At 46.1% G+C, this 27,704-nt stretch overlaps 1 protein-coding gene across 1 annotated transcript in view; it reads right to left on the reverse strand.

Moving 5' to 3' along the window:
* Positions 1 to 9,048: 9,048 nt before the first annotated feature.
* LOC141133882 (asialoglycoprotein receptor 1-like) overlaps positions 9,049 to 27,704 on the reverse strand; it is a 44,513-nt gene continuing 25,857 nt past the window's right edge. The window contains exons 6-9 of the mRNA XM_073623481.1: positions 25,797 to 25,877; positions 23,156 to 23,307; positions 12,753 to 12,859; positions 9,049 to 11,713 (exon numbers count right to left, since the gene is read on the reverse strand). Coding sequence (XP_073479582.1) covers positions 11,566 to 11,713; positions 12,753 to 12,859; positions 23,156 to 23,307; positions 25,797 to 25,877 — 488 coding nt within the window. The 3' untranslated portion in view covers positions 9,049 to 11,565. The remainder of the gene's footprint in view (positions 11,714 to 12,752; positions 12,860 to 23,155; positions 23,308 to 25,796; positions 25,878 to 27,704) is intronic.

Here is a 27,704-nt window from a genome sequence, read left to right on the forward strand (position 1 = left end):
GAATGTTGGGTGGAGCATTAGGAGAATGTTGGGTGGAGTGGAGGAGAATGTAGGGTGGAGTGGGAGGAGAATGTTGGTTGGAGCGTTAGGAGAATACTGAGTGGAGTGGTAGGAAAATTCTGACGGGAGTGGTATAAAAATTCTGACGGGAGTGGTAGGAGAATGTTGGCTGGAGTGGGAGGAGAATGTTGGCTGGAGTGGGCGGAGAATGCTGGGTGGAGTGGGCGGAGAATGCTGGGTGGAGTGGGAGGAGAATGCTGGGTGGAGTGGGATGTGAATGTTGGGTGGAATGGTAGGAGAATTCTGGGTAGAGTGGGAGGAAATTGCTGGGTGGAGTGGTAAGAGAATGTTGGGTGGAATATTAGGAGAATGCTGGGTGGAGTGGGAGGAAATGTTGGGTGGAGAGGTAGGAGAATGTTGGGTGGAGAGGTAGGAGAATGTTGGATGTAGAGTTAGGCGAATGCTGGATAGAATGGGAGGAGAATGCTGGATGGAGTTGGAGGAGAATGCTGGGTGGAGTGAGAGGAGAATGTTGGGTGGAGAGGTAGGAGAATGTTGGGTGGAGAGGTAGGAGAATGCTGGGTGGAGTGGGAGGAAAAATGTTGGGTGGAGCATTAGGAGAATGTTGGGAGGAGTATTAGGAGAATGCTGGGTGGAGTGGTAGGAGAATGTAGGGTTGAGTGGGAGGAGAATGTTGGTTGGAGCATTAGGAGAATGCTGGGTGGAGTGGTAGGACAATGCTGGGTGGATGGGGAGAAGAATGTTGGGTGGAGCATTAGGAGAATGTTGGCAGGAGCATTAGGAGAATGCTGTGTTGAGTGGGAGGAGAATGCTGGGTGGAGTCGTAGGAGAATGTTGGGTGGAGTATTAGGAGAATGTTGAGTGAAGTGGTAGGACAATGCTGGGTGGATGGGGAGAAGAATGTTGGGTGGAGCATTAGGAGAATGTTGGGAGGAGCATTAGGAGAATGCTGGGTGGAGCATCAGGAGAATGCTGGGTGGAGCATCAGGAGAATGCTGGGTGAAGTGGGAGGAGAATGCTGGGTGGAGTGGGATGTGAATGTTGGGTGGAATGGTAGGAGAATGCTGGGTAGAGTGGGAGGAAATTGCTGGGTGGAGTGGTAAGAGAATGTTGGGTGGAATATTAGGAGAATGCTGGATGGAGTGGGAGGAAATGTTGGGTGGAGAGGTAGGAGAATGTTGGGTGGAGAGGTAGGAGAATGTTGGATGTAGAGTTAGGCGAATGCTGGATAGAATGGGAGGAGAATGCTGGATGGAGTTGGAGGAGAATGCTGGGTGGAGTGAGAGGAGAATGTTGGGTGGAGAGGTAGGAGAATGCTGGGTGGAGTGGGAGGAAAAATGTTGGGTGGAGCATTAGGAGAATGTTGGGAGGAGTATTAGGAGAATGCTGGGTGGAGTGGTAGGAGAATGTAGGGTTGAGTGGGAGGAGAATGTTGGTTGGAGCATTAGGAGAATGCCGGGTGGAGTGGTAGGACAATGCTGGGTGGATGGGGAGAAGAATGTTGGGTGGAGCATTAGGAGAATGTTGGCAGGAGCATTAGGAGAATGCTGTGTTGAGTGGGAGGAGAATGCTGGGTGGAGTCGTAGGAGAATGTTGGGTGGAGTATTAGGAGAATGTTGAGTGAAGTGGTAGGACAATGCTGGGTGGATGGGGAGAAGAATGTTGGGTGGAGCATTAGGAGAATGTTGGGAGGAGCATTAGGAGAATGCTGGGTGGAGCATCAGGAGAATGCTGGGTGGAGCAATAGGAGAATGTTGGGAGGAGCATTAGGAGAATGCTGGGTGGAGCTTTAGGAGAATGTTGGGTGGAGCATTAGGAGAATGTTGGGTGGAGTGGGAGGAGAATGTAGGGTGGAGTGGGAGGAGAATGTTGGTTGGAACGTTAGGAAAATGCTGAGTGGAGTGGTAGGAAAATCCTGACGGGAGTGGTATAAAAATTCTGACGGAGAATGTTGGCTGGAGTGGGAGGAGAATGTTGGCTGGAGTGGGTGGAGAATGCTGGGTGGAGCATTAGGAGAATGCTGGGTTGAGTGGTAGGACAATGCTGGGTGGAATGGGAGGAGAATGCTGGGTGGAATGGGAGGAGAATGCTGAGTGGAGTGGGATGTGAATGTTGGGTGGAATGGTAGGAGAATGCTAGATAGAGTGGGAGGAAATTGCTGGGTGGAGTGGTAAGAGAATGTTGGGTAGATTATTAGGAGAATACTGGGTGGAGCGGGAGTAAATGTTGGGTTGAGCAATAGGCGAATGTTGGGTGGAGTGGGAGGAAAATGCTGGGTGGAGTGGGAGGAGAATGTTGGGTGGAGAGGTAGGAGAATGTTGGGTGGAGAGGTAGGAGAAAGCTGGGTGGAGTGGTAGAAGAATGTTGGGTGGAGAGGTAGGAGAGTGTTGGGTAGAGAGGTAGGAGAATGATGGGTGGAGAGGTAGGAGAATGTTGGGTGGAGAGGTTGGAGAATGTTGGGTGGAGAGGTAGGAGAATGCTGGGTGGAGTGGGAGGGGAATGTTGGATGGAGAGGTTGGAGAATGTTGGGTGGAGGGGTAGGAGAATGTTGGATGTAGAGGTAGGTGAATGCTGGATGGAATGGGAGGAGAATGCTGGATGGAGTTGGAGGAGAATGCTGGGTGTAGTGAGAGGAGAATGTTGGGTGGAGAGGTAGGAGAATGTTGGGTGAAGAGGTAGGAGAATGCTGGGTGGAGTGTGAGGAAAATGTTGGGTGGAGCATTAGGAGAATATTGGGAGAAGTATTAGGAGAATGCTGGGTGGAGTGGGAGGAGAATGTAGGGTTGAGTGGGAGGAGAATGTTCGTTGGAGCATTAGGAGAATGCTGGGTGAAGTGGTAGGAGAATGCTGGGTGGAGGGGGAGAAGAATGTTGGGTGGAGCATTAGGAGAATGTTGGCAGGAGCATTAGGAGAATGCTGCGTTGAGTGGGAGGAGAATGCTGGGTGGAGTCGTAGGAGAATGTTGGGTGGAGTATTAGGAGAATGTTGAGTGAAGTGGTAGGACAATGTTGGGTGGATGGGGAGAAGAATGTTGGGTGGAGCATTAGGAGAATGTTGGGTGGAGCATCAGGAGAATGCTGGGTGGAGCAATAGGAGAATGTTGGGAGGAGCATTAGGAGAATGCTGGGTGGAGCTTTAGGAGAATGTTGGGTGGAGCATTAGGAGAATGTTGGGTGGAGTGGGAGGAGAATGTAGGGTGGAGTGGGAGGAGAATGTTGGTTGGAGCGTTAGGAGAATGCTGAGTGGAGTGGTAGGACATAGCTGGGTGGAATGGGAGGAGAATGCTGGGTGGAGTGGTAGGAAAATTCTGACGGGAGTGGTATAAAAATTCTGACGGGAGTGGTATTAGAATGTTGGCTGGAGTGGGAGGAGAATGTTGTCTGGAGTGGGTGGAGAATGCTGGGTGGAGCATTAGGAGAATGCTGGTTTGAGTGGTAGGACATAGCTGGGTGGAATGGGAGGAGAATGCTGGGTGGAGTGGGAGGAGAATGCTGGGTGGAGTGGGATGTGAATGTTGGGTGGAATGGTAGGAGAATGCTGGATAGATCGGGAGGAAATTGCTGGGTGGAGTGGTAAGAGAATGTTGGGTGGATTATTAGGAGAATGCTGGGTGGAGTGGGAGGAAATGTTGGGTTGAGCAATAGGCGAATGTTGGGTGGAGTGGGAGGAGAATGCTGGATGGAGTTGGAGGACAATGCTGGGTGGAGTGGGAGGAGAATGATGGATGGAGTTGGAGGAGAATGCTGGGTTGAGTGGGAGGAGAATGTTGGGTGGAGAGGTAGGAGAATGTTGGGTGGAGAGGTAGGAGAATGCTGGGTGGAGTGGGAGAAGAATGTTGGGTGGAGAGTTAGGAGAGTGTTGGGTAGAGAGGTAGGAGAATGATGGGTGGAGAGGTAGGAGAATGTTGGGTGGAGAGGTTGGAGAATGTTGGGTGGAGAGGTAGGAGAATGCTGGGTGGAGTGGGAGGGGAATGTTGGGTGGAGAGGTAGGAGAATGTTGGATGTAGAGGTAGGCGAATGCTGGATGGAATGGGAGGAGAATGCTGGATGGAGTGGGAGGAGAATGCTAGGTGGAGTGGGAGGCGAATGTTGGGTGGAGAGGTAGGAGAATGTTGGGTGGAGAGTTAGGAGAATGCCAGGTGGAGTGGGAGGAGAATTTTGGGTGGAGTGGTAGGAGAATGTTGGGTGGAGAGGTAGGAGAATGTTGGGTGGAGAGGTAGGAGAATGTTGGGTGGAGAGGTAGGAGAATGTTGGGTGGAAAGGTAGGAGAATGTTGGGTGGAAAGGTAGGAGAATGTTGGGTGGAGTGGGAGGAGAATGCTGGGTGGAGCGGGAGGAGAATGCTGTATGGAGTAGAATGAGGATGCTAGATGAAGTGGGAGGTGGGAGGAAAATGCTGGATGTCGTGGGAGGAGAATGATGGGTGGAGAGGTAGGAGAATGATGGGTGGAGAGGTGGAAGAATGTTGGGTGGAGAGGTAGGAGAATATTGGGTGGAGTGGTAGGAGAATGCTGAATGGAGTGGAATGAGAATGCTGGAAGGAGTGGGAGATGAGAGGATTATGCTGGATGGAGTGGGAGGAGAATGTTGGGTGGAGAGGTAGGAAAATGATGGGTTGAGAGGTAGGAGAATGTTGGGTGGAGAGGTAGGAGAATGTTGGGTGGAGTGGGAGGAGAATGTTGGGTGGAGTGGGAGGAGAATGCTGGGTGAAGTGGGAGGAGAATGCTGGGTGGAGCGGGAGGAGAATGCTGTATGGAGTAGAATGAGGATGCTGGATGAAGTGGGAGGTGGGAGGAAAATGCTGGATGTCGTGGGAGGAGAATGATGGGTGGAGAGGTGGGAGAATGTTGGGTGGAGAGGTAGGAGAATATTGGGTGGAGTGGTAGGAGAATGCTGAATGGAGTGGAATGAGAATGCTGGAAGGAGTGGGAGGTGGGAGGATTATGCTGGATGGAGTGGGAGGAGAATGATGGGTGGAGAGGTAGGAGAATGTTGGGTGGAGAGGTAGAAGAATGTTGGGTGGAGTGGGAGGAGAATGTTGGGTGGATGGGAGGAAAATGCTGGGTGGAGTGGGAGGAGAATGCTGGGTGGAATGGGAGGAGAATGCTGGAAGGAGTGGGAGGTGGGAGGATTATGCTGGATGGAGTGGGAGGAGAATGATGGGTGGAGAGTTAGGAGAATGTTGGGTGGAGAGGTAGGAGAATGTTGGGTGGAGAGGTAGGAGAATGTTGGGTGGAGTGGTAGGAGAATGTTGGGTGGAGTGGTAGGAGAATGTTGGGTGGAGTGGTAGGAGAATGCTGGGTGGAGCAGGAGGAGAATGCTGGATGGAGTGGGGGGTGGGAGGAGAATGATGGTAGGATGGATGGACAGAGGTTGGTAAAAGGAAGGAGAGCCTTGGGAGAAGTTTGATGTATTTTCAATGTTGCTATTTAAGCTAATTGAAAAGAGTCTTCCCCCACCCAGGACATTTTGGATGTTTTGTTTCCATTGGTATGTGCCCCCCATGCCAGTACTGAACTTTCCACGCTCTTTTTTAATTATGGCTTGCCTACAGTATTTGGCTTGAAGACGTCCAGAAAAAAACAGCTGGTTTTGCCTCCAGTAGACTTCAATGGGGTTTGGGTGCTAAGGTTGAGGTTTGTGAGTTTTCTGCCGAGTTTACCGAACTTAGCTCACACTAAACCCAGCCACGTTCACTGATCCTGAGCCGTATGGCAGGGGTGCCTGGAGTGAAGAATAGCCAATGTGTGATAGAATACGTTGCCATGACAGATTTTTATCTGCCGTTAGATATTTCTGTAGCTGATCCTGTGTTTTGAATTGGCATTATTCACTTTGTAATGATTCTGAATTCCTGAGCTTTGCAGGGGGGGGGCCTGATCCTCTCTTCATTCCTGTTATTAAGCAGCCCCCACCCAGAGGATCTAGAATGAACTCCAGAGTCTGGGGGTATGGGGGATGTTTTCCTCAGTCTTCTTCTTTGTCATCAATCTGTAACACTCAACAAAGCTTCCTGTTTTCCATCAAAATTCAGCTTACTGTGCAAATTTCTCCCAAATTTACCTTATCTGCTTCCATTTCCCAGAATACAAGGAGACTACTGATAACTGAGAACTTCCTACCATGAGGACTCTGTGAAGGCACAGAGGTGGTGGCCATGATAGTTCATCCACCTTGCATGATCAGCAAAGAGCACCAAAGGAAATTCTATCCACAACACATAATATAGAATAGAGGACAAGCAATCGTGTGACAGCGCAGTGTGCCCCAAAGTCAAGAAACAATGGACCTCAGTACCAAGCCCAACAAGTCTTTCATGGTTTGTTTCTACAGATCCTTGTCTTGTGAGCCTTGTCCTCCTTATGTAGTTATGAATCACTGAACATTAAACCAGTCACATCAGTCTCTGTACCAGAGGAGCTTACACTTAAATTTCCCCTCCCCCACAGTCACACACTATTATTAATATACATTTATATAGCTCTGACATATACCGCAGTGCTGTACAGAGAACACTGAGCCAGTCACATCAGTCTCTGTACCAGAGGAGCTTACACTCTAATATCTCCTCCCCCACAGTCACACACTATTATTATTATACATTTATATAGCTCTGACACATACCGCAGTGCTGTACAGAGATCACTGAGCCAATCACATCAGTCTCTACACCAGAGGAGATTCTACCAGGTGGTGCTGTTTTGCAAGGTGCTGTTGGCTCACTCTGCTTTGTTCTCATTTGGAGGAAACATAAAGCCTGGGCCTGTCCTGCAGGCTTCTCCCCCAACCTCCATGCAGTGGGTGGGGGGAGACAAAGGTGGAGGCATTCCAGAGGCACTGAGGCCTACTCCAGGTGCTCAAGCTGCAATGGATCCTGAGCCTGTCCCGTATGCAAGGGGAATCCTTCGCAGTCTTCCAGAATAAAGTGGTGAACAGACTTTGCCACATTGCTAAGGAGGAACATAAACTTGCTGTCATGAAAGAAGATCTCAAAAAGAAAAAAAGAAATTCCTGCAAAGTAAGTGTGGAAACAGTAAGAGGGAATTCTCCAAGCTAAAGTCTCTGGAAGAGGCATTGAAAAAGCAGGAGAAGTTTATCACCTCTCTGAAGGAGAGCAGCAGTGCGTTCAGAGAAAAGTGTGAGAATGAGGAGAGATTCCAACAGATGAAGGAAAGTGCCTGTGCCAGTACCAGCCAGAGGGTGAATGACAGAGCAACGGCGACAGTATGGATAGGCGGGTAAGGAAGTGGCTTCACATGGTGACCCCAGTACTACCCCTGTCTCAGGATCTGTCATGTCTGACTCAGTATCTGCCCCCTCCCTCCACAGCAGCCTGGGTCATCTCAGGAGGTTGTTGAGGAAAATGGCAGATTGCTGCAGGTCTTTACAGAAATGGAATCTCCCTTGAGTGGCACTGACTCGTCAGATGAGGATCATGATAAGATTGCACCTGCCAACAGATCCTTGCAATAAGCAGGGAATGCAAGAGGAGCTGGCTGCGAGGAATTCCACATGGACACTAACAGAGCAGGAATGTCGCATGAACATTGAAACTGCAGAGCAGGAGGGCCATATGAACGCTGAAACAGCTGGTGTTTTTTCTAAACAGAAAACTTTACTTGATGACAGGACTGCTGGTATCTGTGGTACTTCTGGAACTATGGTGAGCGGGACTATTGTTCTGGAGGGGAGGAGGGAGGATCAAATGGTGGGTAATTTACCAAACCAGATTTCAGAGGGTCCTATGCAACCAGTTAATGTGTCATCTGTCCCAGTTAGAAATTATGCTAAGGTTGTGTCGGGACAAAGTCATGCTGGTGGTGGTGGAAGAGAGCCAGTTGTGTGACTTTCACCTAACACACCTTCTTCTATTAAATGCAGGAATGTGGTACAGCTCAGGTGGGAAGGAAGAGGTATTCCACCTGTCAGGAGGGTAGTTGTGGATAAGATCCTAGCCATGGGATTTAAGGCAGAGGATATTTATGCTCTTATTAGTCCGGCTTGTTCCTTTGAACATGATTTGTCCTTTGTGCGTCCAGAAACACTGGATCTGTTTTGGGAGCAGTTTGAGCGTGTATATGGGGGCCAGCCGGACTGGAAGGGGCTTATCCCCAAACTCGTCTCACAACAGCCCTTGATAAAAAAAATGTGACTATCCTGACAAAGAATGAGCCTATACCTCCCGAGGATTTAAGGGTCTGGTTGAGGAGGTTTGGTGAAATGTTGTGTCCCCTAAAAAAGATTGTGGATGATAGAGGAATCTGGACGGGTGGGTGGTCAGTGTCAATGAGGTTGAGTGTGTGTGGGAATGTGGTCCAGCATTTGCCCTTCTCTGCCTTTATTGGTAGAGATAGGATTACCGTCTTCTACCCTGGTCAACCTAAGGTGTGCCGTAAATGTGGAGTCAAGGGACATTTCTCCTCTAACTGTCCAGAACAGAAGTGCTCTTTGTGCCAGGAACTGGGGCACCTGGCAAGGGACTGTAACATCATTAAATGTAACTTATGTGATAAGGTTGGTCACCCTTATAGCCGAAGGGGTGGAGTGAGGGATGGATTGGAAGATGGTGGAGGGGGAGGTGGGAAGGGAATGAGGGTGGCTGGTGCAGAATTTAAGGTGAATGATGTGGAAGTCTGAGTGATGGCGATTAAATCTCAAAATGTTTCTTACCCTGGATTGTGTTTAAGTTGAGGTTCGGGGTTTGTAGTCTCTTTTTTGTTGTCATTAATGTTTCTTAATATGTTATCTTGTCAGGAAACAGTTTTCTTTACTTGCTGATGTAAGCACGCTTGTTTTTGTTTAGTTGTTGTTTATTTTTGTGTAAATATGTTTTTATTAATAAGCTGTATGTTTGTATGATTTTTTATACATTTATATAGCTCTGACATATACCGCAGTGCTGTACAGAGAATATTACATTGGTCACATCCTTGTATTTGTTAATAATAATGAAATCCTGATATTTTTAAGGACTCCTCGGTAGGGACGGTAGAAGTTTGGACTTTATGGAGAGTAAAAGGGACACCAGATGATTTTATTTCTTTTTTTATTATTATTGATTAAGACATTAAAAAATCGATTTTCAAAATATATTACAAATATAAAATATATCTTTTACTGTGTGAAATATTATAAGAACATGTATTATAGATCTATCAGGTTTTCTTATGATATTCTTTATCATTGACCTCCAGAATCAGGTTTTTGGGGGATCTATATAATCCGGTTGGTAAAGATAAGTAAATCGTTGTTTTCTCAGTGGGGACCGGGTACAACGTTGGTGCAGATTACCCACTTGAAGACCGCGCCTTTTTTGGCACTTTTTGTTTACCAGTAAAAATAGGTATTTTTTGCTAGAAATTTTCTTAGAACCCCCAAACATTCTATATAATAATATATAATATATATTTCTGGAAAAATTACACTTTAATGAATTTTGAATATATTGAACACAATATATATCCCATGTTTTTGGTCAAATATGAAAGATGATGTTACGCCAAGTAAATAGATACCCAACATGTCACGCTTTAAAATTGCTCATGCTTGTGGAATGGCGACAAACTAGAATACTTAAATATCTCCATGGGTCACGCTTTCAAAAATTTTTACAGGTTACATGTTTAGAGATACAGAGGAGGTCCAGTGCTAGAATTATTGCTCTTGCTCTGACCTTTACAGGGGATATCTTACATGTGTGGTGTGAACACCATTTACATATGCGTTTTTTGACTAACATATGCTTTCACTTCAGCGTGCGAGCACAGAGGGGTGGGGGCACATGCCTTCTTTTTTTTACATTTTGATCACTTTTATTTCTATTACAAGCAATGTAAACATCACTTGTAATAGAAATAAGGATGACAGGTCCTCTTTATGGAGAGATCTCATGTAATAGAAATAGGAGATGACAGGTCCTCTTTATGGGGAGATCTCGAGTAATAGAAATAAGAGATGACAGGTCCTCTTTATGGAGATCTCATGTAATAGAAATAAGAGATGACAGGTCCTCTTTATGGAGATCTCATGTAATAGAAATAAGAGATGACAGGTCCTCTTTATGGAGAGATCTCATGTAATAGAAATAAGAGATGACAGGTCCTCTTTATGGAGATCTCATGTAATAGAAATAAGAGATGACAGGTCCTCTTTATGGAGATCTCATGTAATAGAAATAAGAGATGACAGGTCCTCTTTATGGGGAGATCTCAAGTAATAGAAATAAGAGATGACAGGTCCTCTTTATGGAGATCTCATATAATAGAAATAAGAGATGACAGGTCCTCTTTATGGAGAGATCTCATGTAATAGAAATAAGAGATGACAGGTCCTCTTTATGGTATCTATACGACCCCCAAATCTCTCCCCTACCATTGAAAGCAAAAAATCAAAAAATTAAATTTGATCTTTTCCTTTTAAAAAAAAATGGTTTACTTACTCCCTGGACGTCATGACGAAATGACGTCATGGCATTGTTCCAGTCCTCCTAGATCATACAAGTGATCAGAGACTATCTGGTCTCTGGTACCCTCTAAAGCCAGCCGCATGAACCGTCAGATCATTTCCTGGGCTCACTGGCTTGAACGGTAAGCCCGAGAAACCCCGGCGAGATGATCCCTCCCGCTGCTTCTAAAAGTGATCCAGCGGCTAATTAACCACTCAGACCGCTTTCCTCATCGCCAGCTGAGGAGCTGAGTGGCTCTCTCCACTTATTTCCACTCTCTCCAGGGTTATGCCTCTCTATGTCTCTACAAACCTCTCTGCTTATTTCCTCTGGGGCGTTACTGCTGTAATGGAGAGTGAATCTGTAGATGCTACAAAATCGGCCTAATGGTAATCCCGATTCTTTGTTCATAAACAAAGTCATGTGACGGATATGTCAGAGTGCACATGAGAATCACTTGGCTTTGTTGACAGCATTGTTGTTGCTATGTCCTTCTTAACGAAGCCATGTCACACTACATCAGGATCTGATGTGGGTTTGTTTATAAAGAAAGCCATGTCTGGAGCACCAAGGGCACTGCACCCTCCTGACTATAAAAGATCATTTCATCTCCTATGTCTCATGGCAAAATTAGAGAATAATTGTAAATATTCTGAAAAATCAAGCTTGGCAAAGTTCTCCACCCCTTCCTAAACCCTAATCAGAACTGCTGATGTAATTTAGAGGAATCGCTTAGGTGTGTGATTCTCTGACATCCTAAATATTTTGGAGCACCTCAGACACAATTATATGCCTACAGGAGCAAATCACGAGAACTCAATGTTGGGCCTTCACTTATGGGAGGTACAAAGTCCTTTTCTGTCGCTTTACTGGTGACTTCAAGCAGAATGCAGGGTGAATATGGAAAAAAATGGTGGAAAGTAAGGAAGAGGCTGGTGGACTCACTCCACCCTAAAGCAGGCTTTTATGGACTAATAGAACAATGGCGCTACATAGAGGTATGTTATGACTTCCAACCTCCATGAATAGGGTCCTTCAGCTGGGACTCAGCGATAGAAAAAGTAGTCATTATGACAAGGTCCCCTTAGTGTCCCATCACTCCTCATATCATGTCCATCTCACAGATGTAGTTGTACGCACGGGAGCAGTGGTCATCGTTCCATCGGCCATCCCTGTGTAGGTGGGCGCAGTCTTCTCCTCCACCAAGTCCATGACCATAATACTCATCAGGCTGTCCTGGCACCCAATTCCTAAAATACAAACACAAATGAGAATCTCTACCTTCAAGGGCTCACAGTGTCATAGTCACCTATAAGACAAACACATAAGCATCTCCACCCTGAAGGGCTCACGGCACCATGGCCACCTATAAGACAAACACAAATGAGAATCTCCACCCTGAAGGACCTACAGCACCATGGTCATCTATAGGACAAACACATGAGCATTTCCATCCTGAAGGACCGACAGCACCATGGTCACCTATAAGACAAACACATGAGCATCTCCACCCTGAAGGACTCACAGTGCAATGGTCACCTATAAGACAAATACAAATGAGCATCTCCACCCTGAAGGACCTACAGCGTCATGGTCACCTATAAGACAAATACAAATGAGCATCTCCACCCTGAAGGACCTACAGCGTCATGGTCATCTATGAGACAAACACATCTCCACCCTGAGGCACCCACAGCACCATGGTCACTAATGGTCACTAATAAGACAAACACATGAGCATCTCCACAATAAAGGACCTACAATGCCATGGTTACTAAAAGGAACAAAAAAATGGGCATCTCCATCTTGAAGGACTCACAGTGCCACAGTCACCTATAAGACAAACACATCTGCACCCTGAAGAAATCACAGTGCCATGATCACTAATAAGACAAACACATGAGCATCTCCACCCTAAAGGACCTACAGTGCCACGGTACCTATAAGACAAACAAATGAGCATCTCCACCCTGAAGGACATACAGGGCCAAAGCCACCAACTTTTTAAGAGCTCCTGGTGATAGTCACTGTTTTCCTGTGTTTGATGTGCATTTGGAACACAGCTCAAACACAGGTCAGTGAAATATCATGGTCTTCAATTGACTAGTATTTATAATTTTGGAGGATGAGTTTGACCTGCTTTGGATGCATCATGTCTTATTGAGGTGAGTTTTAACTGCAGGCAAAGCAGGCCAAATGCTACCTTTCCTTATCAAGCATTGTGTTTAGTTTACAAGATGTCATGCTGGCTGGGGTCACAAAGAGTATTGTGGGGGGTTCCATACTCACTTTGGTGTAGAATTATAATCAGTTCCATCCACCCATTTCCAGTCTCCTGACACGTCCGTCAGTCCAATCCAGGTGTACTTCCCCTTTGATATGCCAAACACGAAGTTCTACAAGACACCATCAATACTGTAACCACATTGTATCCATGTATCTTTTACCAGACAGTTTATGAAGCTTTCATCCTGAGTGACCTCCCATCTCTTTTATGCGCTTAGCATCCCCTCTGAATGTCCAGTGTCCCCTTCCAATGGGCTGACCATTAACCACTTAAAGATCAAGCCTCTTTTTCAGACTCGATGTTTACAAGTTAAAAACATTCTACATTTTTTTTTCTAACACCCTCGAGAATAAAATGGCGGTCATTGCAATACTTTTTGTCACACCGTATTTGCACAGCGGTCTTACAAGCGCACTTTTTTTGGAAAGAAATTCACTTTTTTGAATAAAAAAATAAGACAACAGTAAAGTTAGCCCAATTTTTTTTTATATTGTGAAAGATAATGTTACGCCGAGTAAATTGATACCCAACATGTCACGCTTCAAAATTGTGCCCGCTCGTGGAATGGGGTCAAACTTTTACCCTCAAAAATCTCTACAGGCGACGTTTAAAAAATTCTACAGGTTGCATGTTTTGAGTTACAGAGGAGGTCTAGGGCTAGAATTATTGCTCTCACTCTAACGATCATGGCGATACCTACATGTGTGGTTTGACCACTGTTTTCATATGCGGGGGCTACTCACGTATACGTTCGCTTCTGCGTGCGAGCTCGTCGGGACGGGGCACTTTACATCCCTTGTAATAGAAAAAAGCATGACAGGTCCTCCTAAATATGAGATCTGGCGTCAAAAAGTCCTCAGATCTCATATTTGGACTTAAATGCAATAAAAGAAAAAAAATTTGTCATTTGAAAAAATTACAACAAAAAAATGTGCCTTTAAGACGTATGGGCGGAAGTGATGTTTTGACCTCGCTTCCGCCCTGCTATGGTATGGAGATGGGTGGGGGCCATTTTCCTCTCACTCGTCTCCATACCCATCCACGGACAGGTCCCGATCGCCTCCACCAATGCTGATGGCTCCAGTAAGCGGCGGAGGGCGGCCCCTCTCCTGCTGCCAATAACGGTGATCTTGCGGCGAGTCTGCCGCAGAGACCACCATTATTGTTAACAGAACTGATCACTGAAAAGATGGATACCTCGGTTATGGCAGCAGCTGCTGCCGTTACCGAGATATCCATCTTCAAAGTGCCAACATATATGTACAATTGCCGGTCGGCAAGTGGTTTGTGGAGGACACAGACTCCCAAGTTCTAGGTGAATAAATTCCATGGAAAGTCTCTAACAGCTAAAAGTTATAAAAACTGGACTGGTTTAGTTTATACTGTATGTATCATGAATTAGGGACAAGGTATAAATCAATCCAACGAGAGTGAAAAGCCTTCACAAGATGACAAGAGAGCATCATCTGAAGGACAAGAAAAGACCATTCTACCTCCAGTGGAAGGGGTCCATTACAGAAGGGCTTGTGCCGATAGCTTTGGGTTGGGCCGATGAGTGTGCTTTTACATAAGTTTGAGACGCATCTGAGATTACTCAGAATTTATTGATAGGTGTTAACCATTGAAGCATTTAAAAGTTATTGGATGTTTAGGAACCCTCCTAGCTTTCCTGACATTGACCTGTCCTGTGGATGCATCTAAACACTCACTGGTCTGTCAAAAACGACAGACCGTATCTTCAATCTTTTTCTTGCAATCTATTGGCTCAATTGTCTTAGGGGGTAAGGAGTACAGGATACCCCAAAATTCTCTTCAATAAGTAGACTTCTCACAGAACTCTTTAGGCCCAGAAGGGCTACTATCTTCCAGTATCCAAGACCTCTGCCACGGGTCAGCTGTAGGGCTCTTTAGGTCTCTGCCACGGACCAATGTAAATTCTGTAGGTACAGATGGATGGCTACCTTTCAACTTCTTTGGCCTCTGCCACAGGTCATGATAGAACTCTTTAGGCCTCTGCGGCAGGCCAGTTCGAGACACTAAAAGCCCATACTGTATATGGGCAGCTATGAAAACTAAGACCCTTTCCCAGCTCTGGCTTCATCCTCCAAGCAAAGGACCTGGGAGGCAAAGACGAGTTTTTAGGCAATGTCCTTACCGGTGCATTTGAGATCCTCCTGACCCACAATTGACCTGCTTGAAGCTGCTTTTGTATTCCCATTGGCTTGTATGGGTAGAGAAGCAGCTATGATACATAGAAAACCCCAAAGAGTGGTTAAGCCACTAATGGCCAACTTACAGTACAAAATCTATATCCCACATACAGGTGCATGTCAAAAAACTAGACTATCATCAAAAAGTTCATTTATTTCAGTAATTCAAATCAAAAAGCTGCTTACTTTGGACTTAATAAAACCCAGTGGACCAACACCAGCAGATGACATGGCTCCCCAAATATTCACTGACTATAAACTTCACACTGGGCCTCATGCAACTTGGATTCTGTGCCTCTCCACCCCTCCTCCAGAATCTGGGACCTTGATTTCCTGATTTCCGAAAGAAATGCAACATTTTCCACAGTCCGTGATGATTTGGGGAGCCGTGTCATCTGCTGGTGTTGGTCCGCTGTGTTTTATCAAGTCCAAACCCAGCGCAGACCTCTAGCAGAAAATCCTTGAGCACTTCATGCTTCCCTCTGTTGAGAAGCTTTATGGAGAGTAGGGATGAGCGGAACACCTCCCCCCCCCCCCCGGTTCAGTTGGCACCAGAACATGCGAACAGACAAAAAATTTGTGCAAACATTCGAACACCATTAAAGTCTATGGGACATGAACATGAAAAATAAAAAGTGTTAATTTTAAAGGCTTATATGCAAGTTATTGCCATAAAAAGTGCTTGGGGACCCGGGTCCTGCCCCAGGGGACATGAATCAATGCAAAAAAAAGTTTTAAAAACGTCAGTTTTTTCAGTAGGAGTGATTTCAATAATGCTTAAAGTGATGCAAAAAAAATGTGATATTCCTTTAACGTGGGGGTCCCCTTAGTCTGCCTGTAAAGTAGCGCATCTCTCCGTTGTTTATTACAGTCCCGCAGCAAAGTTTAATTCCTAAAGGAAAAAATGTAATTTAAAATTGCTCGCAGCTGTAATGTATTGCTGGCTCCCGGCAATATAGATGGAAAACCGTTGAAAAAAAATCTGTGTCGGAGTCCCCCCAAAAATCCATACCAGGCCCTTCACGTCTGGTATGGATTTTAAGGGAATCCCAGCGCCAAAGTTTAAAAAAAATGGTGTGGTTTCCCCCACAAAATCCATACCAGAGCCTTATCCGAGCAAGCAGCCATGGCAGGCCAGGAAAGGGGGGGCAAGCAAGCGCCCCCCCCCCCCCTGAACCGTGTCAGGCCACATACCCTCAACATGGGGAGGGTGCTTTGGAGTCCCCCCAAAGAACCTTGTCCCCATGTTATTGGGGACAAGGGCCTCATCCCCACAACCCTTTCCGGTGGTTGTGAGGGTCTGCTGGCGGGGGGCTTATCGGAATCTGAAAGCCCCCTTTAACAAGGGGGCCCACAGATCCCACCCCCCCATGGGAATGGGTAGGGGTACAATGTACCCCTACCCATTCACCAAAAAAGTTAAAATGTCAGGAGAAAAAGTGTCCTGTGATGTCCATCCATCTCCAATCACGTCGCCCGACGGACCCAAAAAAATAGGGAAAAAAAAGCTCCGCCTCAATGGGAGGTGTCCCGCCGACTGCTGTCTCTTGGCTGTGACAGCTGTTATATAGGCGAGGGCGGGGCCACCTGTTGATGTAAACGGGTGACCCCGCCCCCTCTGATGTCACATGACATCACATGACGTCAGATGGGAGCGGTGTCAACCGGTGATTGAAGATTGTGATTGAAGATGGATGGACATCGCGGGACACTTTTTTCTTTTTTTTTTAAATAAGGGAATTGTCAAAAACTGTCTCCTGTCATCTTTACTTTTTTGACACTTTTTTTGGTGAATGGGTAGGGGTACATTCACATAGGGGGGCCGAGATTTGAGGCCCCCCTTGTTAACGGGGGCTTCCAGATTCCGATAAGCCCCCTGCCCGCAAACCCCCACCACCACCGGGCAAGGGTTGTGGAGATGAGGCCCTTGTTCCTATCAACATGGGGACAAGGTGCTTTGGGGTCCCCCATGTTGAGGGCAAGTGGCCTGGTACGGTTCAGGAAGGGGGGGCGCCCGCCCCCCATTTTCCTGGCCTGCCATGACCGCTTGCTCGGATAAGGGTCTGGTATGGATTTTGGGGGGACCCCTATGCCATTGTTTTTTTAAATTTTGGTGCAAGGTTTCACTTAAAATCTATACCAGACCTGAAGGGCCTGGTATGGATTTTGGGGGGACCCCATGACATTTTTATTTTAATTTTGGCGCAGGGTTCCCCTTAACCACTTCAATACACCGTGTTATATATATATACACACACACACTAAACTGTATATATATATATATATATCAAATACACTGCCACTAACTAACTAACCGGCCTGCCTAATTTAGCTCAATCTATCTCCGTCCACAGTCACACACTATACATGGCCTCTATGTAAGCAGCCTAATACAGTGTGGACTGTGGACTCTGAGTCCCCCTGAGCCATAATTGACCAAAGGAACCCTTAAATATGATATCACTCTGTGTGTAACACATCTATATAAAAGAGTTTCACTTTTTGAATTGAATTACTGAAATAAATGAACTTTTTGATGATATTCTAATTTTTCGAGATGCACCTGTATGTTCCCCAGAAAATTGGCCTGACCGAACATGGTGGACATGGGGGTTCACAGATTTAAATAGTCAGGATTAAAAATAGTTACATAGTTGGTAAGGTTGAATATAGACACTAGTCCATCCAGTTCAACCTGTGTAGATGTGTGTGTTTGTGTCGATAATCATTTCCCAAATCCCTGTATATTGTGTTCACTAAAATGCACATCCAAGAGTCTTTTAAAATAAAAATAACACATTGAGTTTAACCAAACAGAAAGAAAATGCACTTACATTCTCAAAACCCAAAATCTAGAGGATCCAGATCCAGAGGAAGAAAGAAATTGTGTTCTGATTTGCTCCAATAGTGAAAAAAGATTAATTCCTGATCCTCTATAGTGATCAGATCCTTCCTGGATCAACAATCTACAGTGTTATTTCTCCTAAATCCTTATATCCCGTTATATTCTGTCCATCAAGGGTTAGGGTTATCCAGCAATCTACAGAACTGGCTAGAACCATGCTCCTTAGGAAGTCTATTCAAGGTTTTCACAGCTCTTACTGCAAAGAAGCCTTTGCATATGTAAAGGTTAAACTTGTCAAAGTGTGCCCTCAGGACCTTAAAGTGAACAACATTTCACCAAGTTCCCCTATATGGACCATTTATGTATTTATACATGGTGATCATCATTGCCTCTTCTTCTTCTCATAGTTGAGCTCCTCCATGCCTCATATCCATGTGGTGGCCCTTCTCTGCTTTCTGTCCAGTTCTACAACAGTCTGTTATTCCAGATGGGATCTCACTAATTCTTTGTTCAGGGGCAGAATATGTCTTACAAGTGTGGGCATTATTATGGGTGCTAGATCAGGACTACCATCACTGGTACACTTCCCTCTTCAACTTCTTCTCACCGTGACCCACCTACCTGCCCTTGGATCCTGACCTCAGCCATCTTCATCCTCTTCCCAGTTCCCAATCCTAAAATCCTTGTTTAGGGGAGCATCCCTTTAATGCTCTTTTACCACCATTTCCAGGATTATGAAACCCCTTTTAAAAAAAAATGTATAGCCATTTGTCCAGCGAATCTACATGTACATTTGTCCTGTGCAAGCTGGGCAAAAACAAATGCTCTTTAGGCTATTTTCTCTTCTGCTCATTTATTTTAGGAAGTGGTAAAATACCACATTATGGCCAATAGATGGTGCTGAGGAGCAGAGGAAATACCCAAGTCTTTGTAGCAAGAGATACAATGCAACAACTCTATAGAATGCTAGAAGGAATTACACATAGTTACTAATTCTCTCTAGTGTTCTCCAGAATTGTTACATTGTATTTCTTGTTACATATTTCCTATGCTCCCCAGCCCCATTTAGTGGCCATAATATGGTATTTTACTACTGTCCACAAAAAAAGAACATTCGTTCAGAAGAGAAAATAGACTAAACAACATTTATTTTGTCCAATTCACAAAGAATGGAGATTTACTGGACGGATGCCTATGCGAATTTTGTAAAAATTAGACCCTTTTGTGACCAGTTTATAAAGGAAGCCAAAAAATACTCTCTTAAAGTAATATAATGTCATGGTAAACACATGTAAGGAAATACAAGGCTCTCCATAGTGTAAAACAGTTTAATGAACAAAAACCCCCCAGGAACCCCCCTTACAATATGCGCTTACACAGTATAAAAGTTTAAAACAGCATTGACACAGTCAGCATCAGCTCACCGCTGAACGGAGCTCCTAACGGCCCGCCTACTACGATGAGTCCCGGGATGACGCTGGCTGCCCTCAGCTGATGGGTGGCGTAGCCATGCCACTATGGAGAGCCTCCCCTTCTATTTCCTTACATGTGTTTACCATGACATTATATTACTTTGACGGTGGAGGATTGGGAGACTCTGGCGGCGGAGGAGCTGATTCAAGGGAGAAAGGAGATAACAGGCTCATTTTTGTCTTACCTCTGGTGAGCTTATAACCATAGGGGGTCATTCACAAGGCGTGGTGAAGGTGTTTTAACCCACTCATAAGTGCTCTCCGGAAGGAATCTAAACCCTGAGCTCAACTGTCTGCTGCATGCAATGAACTGCTTCTCTCATACCACCTTTGTTTTTATTATGTAACCTCTGTTGGTGACTTTCTAAATGATCACATGGGGACTTTTTTGGTTCTCATGTAATTTCATTGGACTCTTTGTTATAATACTATTATTATTTTTATTTGTATTCTTGTTCATTTGAGACTGCATTACTATTGAGTACATCACCCGTAAGCTTTGGAGTGTTTTTGAGTAATACTATTAGCGCTGTTAATACTATCTGTCACGGAACGTCCCACACTCCGCTTGAGTGCTTCCGTCATATACCACTTCCTCCCAGTCTGTATACAGATATCAGATATTCCAACCTCTCTGAGCACAAACAAGGCGACACTTGCTTGTTGCTACCATGAACTCACTTTATTCAGAACCAGAATACAGTCTTATATACACAGGAGAAGATTACTCTAACAATACAAATGTAACCTAATTAACATGAGCTAATTATCTAATCCTTTATACAGCCTAGGTGACTGAGACATGACCTTTCGCCCAGACTTGTGGTCACCGAGCTTCACACAGTTATATCAACACAATAGCTGGAGCTAATTACAATTAACAATACAAACAAAACCTAATTAACACGAGCTCCAATAGGAGTCGTCCCGTCTCCTACATTGTATAGAGGACAATGTGATCAGCTCATTCAATTAACATACATCCTGGGAGATATTGTGGACAAATATTACTGTCCCATTTTAAGTAGTCCAAGATATATTTTCTCACTCACCCTGTGCCAGGATAGCACAGGGTGCCTTAGACATAAGATGTATTCTGAGTTCCACGGGCCCCCCCATCACATCTCTCCCCTTTCGGCAGAAGACTAACACAGGAGGAGACCACAGACGGGTTGACTCCGAAGTTAGTAAACAGCTCCAGTCCTCTACTGCCTGTACCCACACAGTACCCCAAATAAATTGTTTCAAACAAAGCATTACTCACCCAGCCAACCTCTGCCTCTCTCAGAGAACATATCTGCCACTGGGGAGAGGCCTGGACTGGCTCTTCTCCCTGGAATCCTTTCTGCCGCTGGAGAGAGGACAGGGTGTCTGGGCTCACTCTGTCATGCTGTTGGGGATCGGGGCCCACTGCCCACCATCCCTGGGGTATACAGGTGGAGACTGAAGTCCCATCCACCTTCACAGGAAATCCATCCTCTGTTAGTTCAGGGCAGAGTCCAGCAATCCTCGGCCTTGTTGCCAGCCCTTCCGCTGGAAACCCCACACCATCTGCTCTGGCTACCTGTTGGGGAGGGAGGCCGACTGCCCCACCTCCCTGGAACTCTGTAGTTGTTGCCGGTGCTGGCCAGAGGTTGGTAGCACTCTGCCCGGTTGCCGGTGCTTCAACTGGGGAAGTTCCCTGTAACTCCACAGATACTGCTGTTGGTGCTGGGCAGAGCACAGTGAAGTTTGGCCCCAATAGCAGCTCTTCTGCTGGAGGCTCATCAGGTTGTTCTTCCTCAGCAGAAAAGTCTATTAAATCCCCTACCTCTATAACTGGTGTCTGTGGATAGAGGTTCACCATCTCCTGTCCGTGGAACTCAGAAGATGCCATCAGTGCTGAGCAGAGCGCAATGAAGTTTGGCCCTAATCCCAACTCTTCTGCTGGGGGCTCACCCGATGGTTCTTCCTCAGCAGAAAAGTCTATCAAATCCCCTGTCTCTGCAACTGGTGTCTGGGGATGGAGGTTCACCATCTCCTGTCCATGGAACCCAGAAGATGTTATCAGTGCTGGGCAGAGGTTAACAGAGCTCTGCCCTGTTGTCAGCACTTCAGTTTTGGGGATGGCAATCTCCAGATTTTCCACTGCAGATTCTCTGGCATGCTGCTGGACAGGCACATTCCTCCATCCAAGATCATCCCATGCAGAAACAGGATCATCAAGGTCAGTCAGCACTTGCTGCATCCGCCATAAGACCTCCGCCTCCATAGCTGTGGGGGCAGGTTGGCAAAGCACACTATTGCTCTGCCACATTGCCGACTCTTCAGCCAGGATTTCAGGGTTGTCAGCTGGTATTTCCTGATAGTCCCAGGCAAAGGGAGCCCAGCCCTGGCACTGAGCAATGTCTAGCAGCCGTCTGTAGGCGATCTCTAGCTCCCATTCCTGAACGGCCAGAAACTCCAAATCTTCCTGTGCCCAGTGCACTTCCGAAATGTTCAGTAGCCCTTCTCTGAAATCCATGATTTCGTCCACCCACCGCTCCAAATCACTCCCAAAGTTAGAGTCCCCTGTCAGCTTCACATACAACAGTCCCAAGCCGCCGTAGCTTAAGCCTTCCATTGGGCTGTCATCCGCTATCCAGGGACATGCTTGGGATACATGCCACCGGAGGGCTCTGTAGCTCTCATCCAGCTTTATCTCTGCCCAGACCAGCCTGCTTAATTCAGCTGTCTGCTTCTTGTGTGGTTTTTCTCCCAAAAACCGCACCCGCAGTCCGTACTGCGACCAGTACCTTTCCTCGATGGAGGGGAGAACTTTTCCCTGGTGTCGCTGCTCACGGGCTAGCGCTTCCTTACAGAGTTTGCAGCAAATAGAATCACATCATCCCAGCAGGACCTGCTCTGATACTGGTCCTCTGTGCTGTATCTGCATCTCTCGCAACCTCCTTCTGAATTCCTCATCCATGGCGGCTGGTATCTGTACCTCTCCTCTCCTGCTATCTGGACCTTGGATCCAGATGGAAGTTTGGATGTCCCAGACTTCAGGAAGCTTTCCCGCTGCTTGCCACCAATATCACGGAACATCCCACACTCCGCTTGAGTGCTTCCGTCATATACCACTTCCTCCCAGTCTGTATACAGATATCCCAACCTCTCTGAGCACAAAACAAGGTGACACTTGCTTGTTGCTACCATGAACTCACTTTATTCAGAACCAGAATACAGTCTTATATACACAGGAGAAGATTACTCTAACAATACAAACGTAACCTAATTAACATGAGTAATTATCTAATCCTTTATACAGCCTAGGTGATTGAGACATGACCTTTCGCCCAGACTTGTGGTCACCGAGTTTCACACAGTTATATCAACACAATATCTGGAGCTAATTACAATTAACAATACAAACAAAACCTAATTAACATGAGCTCCAATAGGAGTCGTCCCGTCTCCTACATTGTATAGAGGACAATGTGATCAGCTCATTCAATTAACATACATCCTGGGAGATATTGTGGACAAATATTACTGTCCCATTTTAAGTAGTCCAAGATATATTTTCTCACTCACCCTGTGCCAGGATGGCACAGGGTGCCTTAGACATAAGATGTATTCTGAGTTCCACGGGCCCCCCGTCACACTATCTTTTTAGGAGAGTATTTTTTGGCTTTATTTACTTTTCTACTTATAACAGCAGCTTATTTTGTATATAGCGGATTCAGTTCCACTTTATTCCTATCATCCTTTGAGCGCTAGGACTGGTGTTGTTTATCAACCCTGGTATTTGTTTTTTTCAGTTTATAAAGGAGATGAAAATAAGTGCAAGAGTGTAAATTGTGCCACTGAGCTGAGAATCTCCAAGACCCACCAAACATCCCTCACCAGCCACCAACCTGCTCCGCTTCGGTGTTGATGACCAGCAGATGGGCATCTTTGTCCTCGCAGAACTTCTTTGATTCGCTCCATGCCTTCCCAGCTAAAGGGAAGAAGTAACAGCTGGACTGGAAAGTGCTCCATCCCGATGGACAGGTGAAGTCAACAGACCCTACAGGTGGGAAAGGACAAAGTTAGCCCAACGGAGGGAGTGGCCGGAAAGAGGCAGTCAGGTGGAGAGTTGAAAAATCAGAGAATCAAGAAACATAAAACGGATGCCCCAGTCTATGACAGGAAATTTTACATCATGAAGATCTCAAACTGGTTCTCTTCTGTCGAAATATGAAAGGGTTGGATCCTCTGTCAAAAGCAGGCATGTAATAAACCAAGACCACAGCTCAAAACTCTAAAGGCGTTTTTCCTTGTCGAAAATGTGCCGTTTGTTATGTTAACAAAAACAAATCAACAAATCAAATCAATTTAAGTCTCACATCACTGCTAAGGTCTACGATATCAATACTTTTCTAACCTGTACGTCTAAAAACGTGGTTTATTTATTGATATGTCCATGCGGTCTACAATATGTAGGCCACACTATGCGAACCATGAACGTTAGGATTAAGGAACATCTGGCCAATATCAGGAAAGGGTTCCCCAAACACACTGTTTCCCCTCCCTACTTGGAATGTCATAATATAAATCCAGTAGGAACCACTTTCATAGCCATAGATTGATTTACACCTCATTGGCGAGGGAGTGTGACAAAGAGAGAGATCTCGTGGTTGGAAACTCGCTGGATCTATGACCTCAAATGTTGTACCCCCTTTGGGTTAAATGTTGACTGGAATGTTAACAGTTTTATTAATAATTGCTGATCCAGTCAATATTATTATTTCTCCGTTCCCTATCAGATCTATCTGGGTTTATCTGCATTAGCAGTTTCTCTGGTCTGCCACTTGAAGGCCCTCTTACTAGTATTCGTTTAAACATCATTTTAAATATTGTTTTTACTGATTGTTCCCTAGGGAGCCTCCTATAATAATATACTATCTACCTTTAAGGACACAATTAAGTTTGTTTTATGTTCATTCAATGCCTGTATTATATTCATGGTTTTTTAAAAGATTACTAATATATATGACGCTCACTTAGCGCCATCCAACTTGTCACGCCCCGGTCTGTGCTTCTCTGGAGTGTTGTCATCTATATGAGACTGCTCAACAGTGGAGTGTGGTGCGTGTTGCGCTCCACTGACCTCACTTTGTCCTTCAGTGATGAGCATCACTAGCCATTTAGATGAAAGGGCGTGTTCGGCGGTGGAGCACAAGCACGGTGCGTGTTGGGCTCCACTGACCTCACTTCCGACTGACGCACCACCACAGAGGTTTGTCCTTCCGTGATGAGCGTCACTAGCCATTTAGATGAAAGGGTGTGTTAGGTGGTGGAGCACAAGGGCAGTGCGTGTTGGGCTCCACTGTCCTCACTTTCGACTGACGCACCACCACAGAGGTTTGTCCTTCAGTGATGAGCGTCACTAGCCATGTAGATGAAAGGGCGTGTTAGGTGGTGGAGCACAAGCACGGTGCGTGTTGGGCTCCACTGACCTCACTTCCAGCTGACGCACTACCACGGAGGTTTGTCCTTTCGTGATGAGCATCACTAGCCATTTAGATGAAACGGCGTGTGCGGCAGTGGAGCACAAGCACGGTGCGTGTTGCGCTCCACTGACTTCACTTCCGACTGACGCACCACCACAGAGGTTTGTCCTTCAGTGATGAGCATCACTAGCCATTTAGATGAAAGGGCGTATTAGGTGGTGGAGCACAAGCACGGTGCGTGTTGCGCTCCACTGACTTCACTTCCGGCTGATGTGTCATCCCGGGGGTTCGTTCTTCCGGGATGATCGTCATTGGTTATTTGGATAAAAGGGTGTGCTAGTGTCTAATAGCCACACCTCTGACAAAATACTGTTGGATGAAACATGTCAGGCTGACACTAGCACACTGAGAGCCGCGGCCATTTGAACATCATGATGTACTTGTTCCTGTACTAAAATGTAAGTTACTACGAATACAATTTTTATACTACTTTACGAGCTTCACTATTGACTGCATTATCTTTTCATTGGGTATCACTGGCCACCTGGGTGAATGTTATTACATCCTATATGAGAGCTCAAAGAAGTTTTTTCTGAATGAAAATGTCTGACGATTAGCCGCAATCCTGGTTGGGATTCCACTTAAAGCTGAAGAACGGAGCTGTGGTCTTGGTCTTGGTCTATTACATGCCTGCTTTTTTCAGCTGTCTGGTAAGCAGATTGGATTTCCATGTGGTGAGGTGTACTTTCTTATACGCATTGAAGCTGACGGGTTCATCAACTCTCCCTTCTTGGATTTACTTCTCATTTAGCACCACATGTGGACTTTTTGTATCTGTTCTGGTGACACCTGTCTAAGCTAGGATCTCTCCTCCCTCTGGAGACGACTTGTTCTAACCATTCCATAGACTATCCAAAATGTTTATTATTCTCCATTGACTGATGTAAATTAATGACTGGGTTCCTCCTGGGGACTTCTCTGTGCTCACACCATGTATGGTCTACTTAGTTTGGATCTTTTTCTCCCCCAATGACTCAGAAATCTGTTCATTTAGTAAACTCACCATTCACCTGCAGCTTCTTCACCTGATCTGAAAGTCTCCGGAGGGTATTGAGAGCCCTATTCACAGTACTCTGCAGGGTGCCTGAAATAGGAAAGAGAGGATGGCTAGAAATCTTCTCCCACAATCAATTCCAACCTACCCATCCCTGACACCTAACATCACCGAGATTCTGCCCGTGTACCACTTATTACACCTCATTTACCAACATTTCACAGCACGTGCCACCAACACTCTGCATCACATGACCCCAATGTCCCACATCACATGACCCCAACGTCCCACATCATCTGACACCAACGTCCCACATCACATGACACCAACGTCCCACATTATGTGACACCAACGTCCCACTTCACATGACACCAATGTCCCACATCACATGACCCCAACGTCCCACATTAGATGACCCCAACGTCCAACATCACATGACCTCAACCTCCCACATCACATGACACCAACTTCCCACATCACATGACCCCAACCTCCCACATCACATGACACCTACACTCCACAACACATGATCCCAATCTCCCACATCACATGACCCCAATCTCCCACATCACATGACCCCAACGTCCCACATCATCTGACACCAACGTCCCACATCACATGACATCAACGTCCCACATTATGTGACACCAACGTCCCACTTCACATGACCCCAACGTCCCACATCACATGACCCTAATCTCCCACATCACATGACCCCAACGTCCCACATCACATGACCCCAACGTCCCACATCACATGACCCTAATCTCCCACATCACATGACCTCAACGACCCACATCACATGACACCAATGTCCCACATCACATGACACCAATGTCCCACATCACATGACCCCAACGTCCCACATTAGATGACCCCAACGTCCAACATCACATGACCTCAACCTCCCACATCACATGACACCAACTTCCCACATCACATGACCCCAACCTCCCACATCACATGACACCTACACTCCACAACACATGATCCCAATCTCCCACATCACATGACCCCAATCTCCCACATCACATGACCCCAACGTCCCACATCACATGACCCTAATCTCCCACATCACATGAACCCAATGTCCAACATCACATGATCTCAACGTCCAACATCACATGACCCCAACGTCTCACATCACATGACCCCAACGTCTCACATCACATGACCCCAACGTCCCACATCACATGACCCCAACGTCCCACATCACATGACCCCAACGTCCCACATCACATGACCCCAACGTCCCACATCACATGACCCCAACGTCCCACATCACATGACCCCAACATCTCACATCACATGACCCCAACATCTCACATCACATGACCTCAACGTCCAACATCACATGACCCCAACGTCCCACATCACATGACACCAACTTCCCACATCACATGACCCCAACCTCCCACATCACATGACACCAACTTCCCACATCACATGACCCCAACCTCCCACATCACATGACACCAACACTCCACAACACATGATCCCAATGTCCCACATCACATGACCCCAATGTCCCACATCACATGACCCCAATGTCCCACATCACATGACACCTACACTCCACACCTCATGACCCCAATGTCCCACATCACATGACCCCAACCTCCCACATCACATGACCCCAACGTCCCACATCACATGACCCTAATCTCCCACATCACATGACCCCAACGTCCCACATCACATGACCCCAACATCTCACATCACATGACCCCAACATCTCACATCACATGACCTCAACGTCCAACATCACATGACCCCAACGTCCCACATCACATGACCCCAACGTCCCACATCACATGACCCCAACGTCCCACATCACATGACCCCAACGTCCCACATCACATGACCCTAATCTCCCACATCACATGAACCCAATGTCCAACATCACATGACCTCAAC

The sequence above is a fragment of the Aquarana catesbeiana genome, linkage group LG03, assembly GCF_042186555.1.
Source record: "Aquarana catesbeiana isolate 2022-GZ linkage group LG03, ASM4218655v1, whole genome shotgun sequence".
NCBI classification, from domain to species: Eukaryota; Metazoa; Chordata; class Amphibia; order Anura; family Ranidae; genus Aquarana; species Aquarana catesbeiana.